This window comes from Carassius carassius, chromosome 5, assembly GCF_963082965.1.
Source record: "Carassius carassius chromosome 5, fCarCar2.1, whole genome shotgun sequence".
Classification (NCBI taxonomy): Eukaryota; Metazoa; Chordata; class Actinopteri; order Cypriniformes; family Cyprinidae; genus Carassius; species Carassius carassius.
Window position 1 is genome coordinate 15,222,701 of NC_081759.1, and position 10,747 is coordinate 15,233,447.

The 10,747-nt window shown below is 37.9% G+C and overlaps 1 protein-coding gene across 4 annotated transcripts in view; it reads right to left on the reverse strand.

Annotated features, from left to right (window-relative positions):
• Positions 1-10,747, reverse strand: part of LOC132140843 (tyrosine-protein kinase Fer-like) — a 42,319-nt gene that overhangs the window by 24,095 nt on the left and 7,477 nt on the right. For all 4 annotated transcript variants that reach the window (XM_059549861.1, XM_059549863.1, XM_059549860.1 and 1 more), the window contains 4 exons: positions 5,378-5,658; positions 5,000-5,173; positions 4,287-4,386; positions 2,652-2,835 (listed from right to left, as the gene is read on the reverse strand). In XM_059549861.1, coding sequence (XP_059405844.1) covers positions 2,652-2,835; positions 4,287-4,386; positions 5,000-5,173; positions 5,378-5,587 — 668 coding nt within the window. In that variant the 5' untranslated portion in view covers positions 5,588-5,658. The remainder of the gene's footprint in view (positions 1-2,651; positions 2,836-4,286; positions 4,387-4,999; positions 5,174-5,377; positions 5,659-10,747) is intronic.

The following is a 10,747-nucleotide window of genomic DNA, read 5'->3' on the forward strand; positions in this document are numbered from 1 at the left end:
TTGAACTCAGAGGGAGTGTCAGAAACACATTTAAAAAGTTAACAGTCAAGTTAACTTAAGTCATTTGTGGATTAATGCGTATTGGAGACGGGAACCGTTTAAAACGATTCAGTTTGATTTGGTGAAGTGTTTCAAGAAGATCCGGTTACATCGAGAGATTCATTCGCGAACCGGATATCACAAACTGCTTTGTTTTGAACTCTCTCTTACAACAGACACGGAAGAGAAGACAATGCTGAATAAAGTCGTAGTTTTTGCTATTTTTGGACCGAAATGTATTTTCGATGCTTCAAAAAATTCTAACTGACCCTCTGATGTCACATGGACTACTTTGAAGATGTTTTTCTTACCTTTCTGGACATGGACAGTATACCAATGGAGGGACTGAGAGCTCTCGGACTAAATCTAAAATATCTGAAACTGTGTTCCGAAGATAAAGGAGGTCTTACGGGTTTGGAACGACATGAGGGTGAGTTATTAATGACATAATTTTCAATTTGTTTGGTGAACTAACCCTTTAAGAGAAGGGTTTTGAACAACACTATTATTTTGCTGATTATGTAAATCTATTACTGATCAATTTTTAAATGAACTGACAGTTCAGCTAATCAGTAGTTCTGAATATATAACTTCTCTCTGACTTTATGTCCAACATCGAAGAAACTTCTGCATGGTTGTTTGACCCACACTGAATGGTCATATATAATACAGTGGTGCGTTCTAAATCAATCCCAGAAGGCTCTTGCAAATGTTTCCTTTGTGTGGATTAACCTCCACTTCAGATTAGCGCAAACTCTGTGATTAAAAAACAGCTTAAGAAAAGAAAAACCCCAAAGAGACTTCTGTTCTCCGCTAATCCTCGGACAGCTCTGAGATATTGGATTGGGGCTACATTATGCAGTAAGGTTTTTAGTGTAGCTGCACTGGTTGCACAAGGTCTACAAGAAAAGATTTTATTATACATGGCGGTCCAAAGCATTCACAACACCCAGACACCGTACAATCCAAAGACTACACTGCCCTCCCCAGGTCAAGAGGAAGCTGTATTCTCCTCTCAATGCCTAAAAACCTATTTGAACATATAGAACAGATATAACTATTATGGGCTTAAATTGTATACTTGCTAAATTGCACAATATTTACATTAACTACTGTTCATAATTTTTTATGAACTGGTCAACTGTTCATATTTATTTTTTTATGAACTTTAATTCAGTAAGGAAGGGCAAATTAAACTGATAAATACATTCATAATGATATAAAAAAATAATAATTATATACACACACACACACACATATATACATATATATATATATTAGGGGTGTGCACGGATAGTCGAACATTCGAATATTCGTTCTGCTCTAATTATTCGATAAATAAAAATTATATTCAAATTTCGCTATATTTTTGCTTGTCATAAATTTTTTTTTAAAAAGGCCACAATAAAACCTAATTGGTCACTTTCTGTGTTTCTCCACGGCCTATTTGAAGATGTATGCAAGCAAAAAACAATTAATGAATGAATAAGAACTGCGGTCTTCTACATTACTTCAAATATGCCGTGGAGAATCACAGAAAGTGACCGAATTCAAGAACATTATTGCGGCGTCTCTCAAGCAACGAATAAACACCGCTAACTTGGAGAATGCAGTGAAAACTCCTCTTCTCGCGTCTGCCCTAGACCCTCGGCACAAACATCTCAGGTTTCTCGATGAAAACATGAGAGAAGTAAGAAAGAAAAAAAAAACTTTTTTGAACATTATCAGAACATTTTCCTTGATCGTTTTCTCCACAGCCGGCATTATTATTAACAGACCAAGGAGCCAAATTTCCCCCGATCATGTTTACATGCCTGTGTTTCTTAACAAGAACATGTAAAACAATAGAAAAAAAATATTTGCTGACAGTTTCAAAGTTAAGTGTAAGCTACGTTCTGTACAATAGCCTAATTGCTGCAGGCTGCTTTACGTTTTTTCTTTGTCCACTTTTTTTTTTTTTTTTTTGCTTTTAATCTGTACTTTTGTTTGTTTGCGCACATTGTTAAAGGTTTTCAGCTACAATACACGATGTGTAATGTTCAAGCTTATTGTGTGTAAGCTTGTTCAAAAATGACGGAAACAATAAATGTTGCTGAAAAATAACGTCTGTCTCATTAAACGTAATTTAAATAAACGAATATTCGAATATTCGTTTTTTGTGAGCTCAAATATTCGAATGTGATATTTGCGGAAAACGCCCATCCCTAATATATATATGTGTGTGTGTGTGTGTGCTCTTGTTTTTATATAAACAGTATTACTCAAAGAATCCTAAAAACATTTTTATCAACATTGATAATACTAAGCAATTATTTCTTCAGCATTAAATCGGCATATTAAAATGATTAATAAAGTATCATGTGACACTTAAGACTGGAGTAATGGCTGCTGAAAATTTAGCTTTACCATCACATAAATGAACTGCATTTTAAAACATATTATAATTTGGGCTGTGCAATTAAATCGCATGCAATTGTCGTCAGTAAAGCCAGTTCTGTGATTAGTAGTAAATCACCTGCATGAAGCGGCATATACTACACAGAGCCGTAGTTCACTGAAAAAACTATCCAATGTTGCGTTCATTATCATTAAGTGGAGTCTGGACCACTCACAGTGCATTGATCATCTCCTCCTGCATCTTCTGCAGTGAGTCCAGCAGCAGAGGCAGTGCAGTCTCATGATAGTGCTCCTGATGCAGCTGTGCGCTTTTCACCGCTAGCACATACTGGTTGTGCAGGTTATGCAGCTTCGTGGTGGCTTTGTCGTATCGCTCACGGGCTTTTTCAGTCTCTTTGCCTGCAGGAGAAACCAGTGAGATAAAAGGTGGAGTCCTCTGAACACCTGCTTGTTTTGTGAAAGCCTTTTAGAAATGCAACTTTGTTATACATGTAGTTGTAAATAATATCCAAGTGATATTGGTTTTTAATGCTCAACACCAACTTGAACCCCTGAACCAGAGGGGACACTAGAAGACCTTAGCAAACTGCCAAGATGATTTAAAAAGATGCAAGCATTAAAATAAGCTAAAATAAAATAAAGATGTAAACTTGGAAAACCTAGATTTTTTTGCTTTGAACTGACATGAAGGTGAGTAAATGGCAAGCAGAATTAGACAACTAGAGTGCACATTAGAAACCTACAGTGCACAGTGCAGTAATCTAATTCAATAAATTATTCATGGTTCTATAACACTCTAAAAAATGCTGGGTTAAATATGGACAAACTCAGCGATTGGGTTGTTACCAACCAACAGTTGGGTTAAATGTTTAACTCCTAACACTAGGGTTGGTGGGTTCAAGCCAAATTCTGAATAATTGGTTATATATAATTCTTCATGGTATTTAGAAATGCCCACGATACCAATATTGTGCATATTCATTACCGCATTAACGAATACGGTACATGTCTAGCCAGGACATCGTTAAAATAATCCATGTGACATCAGTGGTTCAACTGTAATTTTACAAAGCTATAAGAATACTTTTTGTGCACAAACAAAACTAAAATAACGACTTATTCAGAAATGTGTCGCCTTCGCATCATCCTGGCGCCATTTTGGAGTGAACAATGTATGCAATGTATGAATATGTTTTTTATGTTCAGATCAAAACATAAACAGCATATCCGCATACAGTGCTGCTGACACGGAACAGCATACATTATTTACGTACGTGAAATATGTTCAAATTAAGTTAAAAAATAGCAATATAGGGTGAAGCAGAAGAGACTAATTTATGATTCATTATTTTTGTTTTCTTTGTGCACAAAAAGTATTCTCATAGATTCGTAAAATGACTACTGAACCACTGAAGTCGCATGGATTATTTTAACGATGTCCTTGCTACGTTTCTGTGCCTTGGTCGTGTAAGGATCCTTACTGTCTATGGGAGGGTCAGAGAGCTCTCGGAATTCATCAAAATAAATCTTAATTTGTGTTATGAAGATGAACAGGTTTGGAACAACATGAGGGCGAGTAATTAATGACAGAAGTTAAATTTTTGAGTGAACTATCCCTTTAAGGACACTGAGCTTTGCCATTTATCAGACCTCAGCACACTTACTTCCTGTCACTGAATGTTGATATTGAACAAACCCTGATTTTAACTTTTAAGCCTAAAACGTTTTCATTTATTTGACTCAAGAAAAATAATTGATTCGTAACAGTCATTTTGTTGTGAATCGGACATCATGACAAATCTAATATTTATTATTAGAAAGAAAGACCAGAGAATGAATAAACGGCTCACCTTTTACAACAGCCTCCTTGTATTTGTCTCTTGCTAAAACAGCATCCTTAGTTAACTGCCTGTAGGTGTATTTCAACTTCTCAAGATCGTTTTTAGTTACCTATGAAGGACAGAAGCCAAGTCAAAACCGATCCATCACACTGGTCCCGTTTAAACCTGGTATTACGATGCATTTTCAGTGATCCAATCACAAGTGGTCAGCTGAGACAAACACCTGTGCTTCACATGAGTTTTAAATGTGAACACGTGTTCGGATTCCGTCACACTCTACACCACTTTCACCATATCACTGCGTGCAAAGCACAAATATGATTGAATAAATAAAGTAATTTCTCTGCTTACGAGTGAGTGAGAACAAAAGCAAATGGAAAGAACATGAATAGGCTAATAATGCTGAAAAACATAACCAAGTAGGAATTGATTGTTTTGCTGCGCTTCATCAAAACACGTCCCATACCGATCACGTTTGGCCAGAGGGTGGCAAGTATAGCCAGCGATTTTTCAAATACATTCAACTACATGAGTGTCTACCCTACAAAAGCAGTTTCATTACTTATGGAAATGGTGGAAAGTGGACAAGCTCAAAATGATTTCTATTCCATTTAGACCTGTATTTAAATGTCATCGACTTGTGATCGGATTAATGAAAACACATCTTAATACCAGGTGTAAACCGGGCCACTGATGTTCTCTGAATCTATATAAAGGCTCACCTTGTGCATCTCAGACTCGATCTGCTGGTGGAGGCTTTGGTAACTCTTCTTCACCTGCTGCTTGTCTTTGATCATCATTGTGAGGCGGTGGAGAGGCCCTGAGTTGAGGTCCTCAGCGTGGCACTTCATAATCTTGCTCAACTGCTCTGTCTGCTGAACCATGTTGGTCCACGACTGATAACAAAAACCACATACCAAGATACAAAATGATAGGATAAGAAATGTGGGTGAGTGAGGGTGAGAAACAAACAAAGAGATGAACAGAGGTTGATAAGGCGAGACAAAAACAGAGAGAGCAGGTTGCAGAATGACTAGTTGTGAACATAAATAAAACAACAGCTCCACCTGCCGACCCGAAATGCAGCTGTGGGCCGTTACCTTGGAGACCGTACTGACATAGTGGATCTGAGAGTTGTTGTCATGCTTGTCCACCTGCTGACTGATGTTGAGCAGGAGAGATGCATATTCCTTGTCGCTCTTCACCCGCAGGGTCATGAAGCGCTTCACCGTCTCCAGCAGCTTCAGCTCCCAGTCCTGCAGCTTCACCAGACCCTCGTGCGAGTTGTGCAGGTCTCGGCCGAACCCCATCTTGCTCGCAAGGCACGCGCTCTCTCTCTCTCGTTCAATGGGGGGTGCTGCTCAGGTCTGCATTGCTACTGCTGCAGAGATATGATATGGGTAGAGACAATGACTGGTAAGTCGAAGTGCATGAACATATTTGCAGTTGTTTTCTTCAGTTGGTTTCATATGGTTTATCATTATCTGTAAAAGTTAAAAATGTAATATCTTTAAAATGTCATATGGCATGTAACCATGACACAAAAAATAATGGTTTATTTTCCTTACATGTTGATAAAATGCGAGTGTACATATCTGAATTTAAATTTATTTATCTTTCTTTTACAAACATCATAAATGACTAATTCATCGATATCATTATGTTTTGGAGAGTCACACTATACAGTCTGAACTAACATGGTGCTATCATAAAAAGGTCAAATTATTTGATATTTTAAGAGACTTACATTCTCCAGGGGGTAATCTCTATGACATCATTTCCTGTTTTTATTCAGCATTTGGGTCACCACATGACTTTGATTTGACAGATGTTTTAAATAAATATAATTCATATAATATTATTTAAAAATCAATTTTAATCTTATAAACATATAAATAAATATAAAATAAATCAATAACATAATGCCAAGCTTTTTAAAAATATATAATTAATAAATAAACAAATGACTATGCAAAACAACTATAAGGTTTATAAACACACTTTAAGGTTTTCTTAGAACTATTAATTCTGTTATTAATTACTCACCCTCATGTCGTTCCAAACCTGTAAGACCTTCGTTCATCTTCAGAACACAAATTAAGATATTTTTGATAAAATCCGAGAGCTTTCTGACCCTCCATAGGCAGCAAGGATACTACCACGATCAAGGCTCAAAGGCAGTAAGGACATCTGTAACGAATTAAAACTTCCTAGTCATCGGGAAGAAGGAGGCGGGAACCGGCGGACAATCAAATAACATTTTAATTACAAAAATAAACACTAAACAGCACACCAGCCCCTCACGGACGACTGATGCGCACAAAATAAAAACCAAAACACAACTAAAAGCCCAGGCCTGGTCCTCTCTCGTCCTTCACTGTCGTCGCTCCAGTTTTATATCCTTCCATCTCCTACGTGGGACTCGAGACCGGCGGTGGGTCGCAGGTGTCACTGATTTGTCCAATCATTGCCGGCCTCACTCCTTGTTCCCACGTCCCTCGGCCCCGCCCCACTCGCCACAACATCATTAAAATCGTCCATGTGACATCAGTGGTTCAACTAGGCCTTTCCCTTTTGTGAAAAAAACATTTTCGATTTTTAAGACACAAGTGTTCATTGAATCGATTGTAAAATCGATTTTCCATGTCTAAAAAAAAAAGACGTTTCCTTTTTCAACATCAAATAACGGACGAATGTAAAGAGAGCGCTGGAAACGCACAAGTCAGCAATATTTCTTATTTATTGGCATGAAGTTTCGTGCAAAATAACAAACAGCAACAGGAGTGCAACATTGTCGAAAAAATATATATGCAGAGGGGACGGCTGCAGGCTTCAACCCGGCTGCATTTATGATTTAGGCAATTCAAAAATCTCCAAGATTATTTTAAATAATGATTCAATCCATTTTAAACAACTGTTCAAAATTTCAAAAAAGTTCAAAAAAAGATGCGCTCCGACCGCACTGATGTCCCAGGGACACTCAGGTACAGCTGCGCAAGGTGGGTGTATTACTGCCAATTTTCCACCACAAAAGGCGGTCGCTGTCAGCTTGCATTTGCATGGTCCATGGTCCCAGCTTGCATGGTCCTTTTCATAACTCAGAATCTCCTGTAACTAGATGCGCGAATGAGGCGAATTCGCCTCTACCGCACAGCGGGAACTCCAGACGCGGTAAACGCGTCTTTACATTGACTTAACATTGAAATCATTTGCGCCAGACGCTCTTCCCGTTTGGTGTGAATGTGGCATAAGAGGTCGCTTTTGACGTCACTGGGTCTTATAGGCACGTAAAATTGCTGGTATTTTCTGTCTAGCTTTCGCAACGCATACTGCACTTTCGGAATTCTTTATTTTCTTCTTCTGCTTGTTTGTAAGTTTTGTTACATCTATATTTTTAAATTGTTTAATTATTTTAAAATTAATAGTGTACATATTTGGTTAAAATCGATTCCCTATTTTCATTTTCGAAACTTTTTTTGGCTGGTCCGATCAATTGTGCAATCGATTTTTGAACTAAAAGTGACAGCCCTAGGTTCAACCATAATTATGAAGCTCCTAGAATAATTTTTGTGCATAATGAAAAGAAAAATAATGACTTGTAGCAGATCTGACTCGAACCAGACAAATTAAAGATACGATCAGGACTGTGGTTGCCAAATTCCTCAGGAAGGCAACCGGAGGTCATAAATCAGTCCTGGTGCCACAAGTCAGAAACAAGTTAACCAACCAACCAACTCTTTCACAGAACAGCTTTCGACATTAACACCATTAGAACAATTATTGACAATTTCAATTCGGAGAAGAGATTGTCCAGGGCAAGTAATTGAGATGCAACACCAGACATCACATGTAAACCCCTGAGAGTACTACACAAGATCCTTTGGATTGACTTCCCCCAGCAGAACCAGACTGAAATTCCTAAGAGGGGGGCCTTTTAACCTCTGGTCTCCACAGAAATCTTTGTCAAAAAAATGGCACAGAAACTGTCTTTTCTACATATATATGGACCAAAATGAACTCAAAAAGACTTATAAATGAATATCAGTCCATCACTTCACTCCATATTCATTTATATGTAACCCACACATTTGACCATCATGTTATAATCACTTATTGTGTATGTCTTTTAATAACTATTTGATAGCTTAAGGATACATATTCATGTTTAGTGTGTAAGTGTTTGAATCTGTTAGCTTGAAACAGTCATGACCATCAGTTATTTGTCAAATGTATCATATTCTTGTTATAGGAATCATGTCCAAAATTAGTATGTTTTATGATACCCCCGAGCCAAGACAAAATCTGATTGGTCAAGATAGCATTTGAGGTGTGGCCAACAGGCCAGTTTAAATACTCAGGACACCATAAAAATTTAGCTTTTAGTTTTAGCCTTGCTTCTGCTATTAGTCATGCCTGCTTTTAGCTTTTAGCTTGTAGCTTTGCTTCCTAGCTTTAGCTTTTAGCCATGCTTTAAGCGTTCTTTGAGCGCGGTTCCAGCGTGCTTCGGCCTGCACGCCTGCTGCTACTTAGCCACGATGAGAAGAAACACCACCTAGTCTCGTCAAACTTTACTTCTTTTCTTTTCCGTTTGAGAGTTTCGTGTTATGAGTTAAGTTTTGTAACGCCGTGTCTGACCTCGACTGCCCGTTCAACTTCAACCAGCCCACACAACTCTGCATCTTCAGACAACGCCCAACCACGGGCTTCCCAAGACATCACTTCAACGACTACTGAACTTCCAGCCAATCAGCGACATCGGGAAACCCCCTTTCAACGACAACTTTACACAGGCAATGTACCTCCAGACTGTGACCTTTACTGGTGTATCTAATATAATTTTAACCTCATTGAGGAACTCAATGCGAGGGTTAATTAAGTGATTGATGGTTGTTCATGTCTATGCAATTTCATGTATTGCTGTAAACTTGGGATTTCACATTTCCATTCTCTTAAACTCATCTTTCCCTAACTTTCGATCTTCCTGCAACTTGTGTGAATGTGTGAGTGCGTACGTTTACGTGTTAGATTTAGGGCTGTCGCGATAACCGCGAAATTGTAATACCGAGCTATTGACAAGCAAACCGCAGAGGAAAGATAGCAACCGCAGAAACCGCGGCAACCGCAGTGTTCAGGTTTTTTTTTTTTTTTTTTTTTTTTTTTATGAGGCTGTGGCCTTATTGTTTTTTTTTTTCAATTTGTCACTGTGCATTCAATGTTAAATAAATTATATTAATGATACAATATGGTCACGACTGTAATTTTCTCGTGAGCCGTTGTAGATATGCAAAATGTGCTTCAAAAAAGGTTCCTGTGACACTGCAATACATCTAATTTGAGGTCATCGGGACATGCTAAAACGCTTAACGGGAAAAACGCTTAATGTGGTTTAATGTACCAATACAGTGATATTTACAGACCAAACTCACTAAACATCATATTAATAAAGTATATTATCTACAAAAAATCAGATGATCCCTGAATATGAATTCAACGCGTTTAATAACACGTTAAGCCTTTTCCTCTCATAGAAAACCATCATAAGGCTTAACGTGTTATTAAACGACTTGCATTCATATTCAGGGATCATCTGTTTTTTTGTTTTGTTTTTTGTACATTGTATACAACTTTATTAGTATAATGTTTAGTGAGTTTGGTTTTTAAAAATCACTGTCTTAGTACATTAAGCCACATTAAGCGTTTTCTTATAACGGTTTTCTATGGGAGGAAAAGGCTTAACGTGTTATTAAACGAGTTGCATTCATATTTAGGGCTCATCTGATTTTTTTATACATAGTATACTTTATTAGTATGATTTTTAGTGAGTTTGGTCTGTTAATAACACTGTCTTAGTACATTAAGCCATGTTAAGCGTTTAGAGTGTCCCCTGTCATCCAGCGCAGCTGCCCCCTCAACCATCAGATCGCGCAGCAACATCAAAAAGAACAGCTGAGACCGGCTGACAGTTAGGAGTAGCTGAAGCCTTTGCGAAATCTGTAAAATACAGCCGTGAAAGTAACAGGCATACCTGCTGAAGTCACGGACAACCTCTGGGTCAGTGCCCATACCCAAGAAAGCGTGAGCAGATAACGAGCTCACACGCTATCTGCATGAGGAGTGCATCGACTCCAGTGCGAATCCACTGTCCTGGTGGACCAGTGGTGGCGCGATAATCAGTCTAGATTTCCGCTGCTGTCCAAAGTCGCGCGCACATACATGTAATACATGTTAGAACTTGATTTCTTAAAAAAAAAAAAATATTGGAAAACGCATGTTCTTGTTGCTGTTTGGCAATTAACAATAAATAAAAATGTTTTAAAACGTCTCTGTCAGTTAAAAAAAGCAACAATATATGCTACATAACTCAACGATAGAGCTTTGTATGCAGCAAAATCAGGATAAATTAGGTATGTAAAAAAAAAAAAAAAAAACGGCGGTAATACCGCATATCGCGCTATTGAGCCACCCATAAT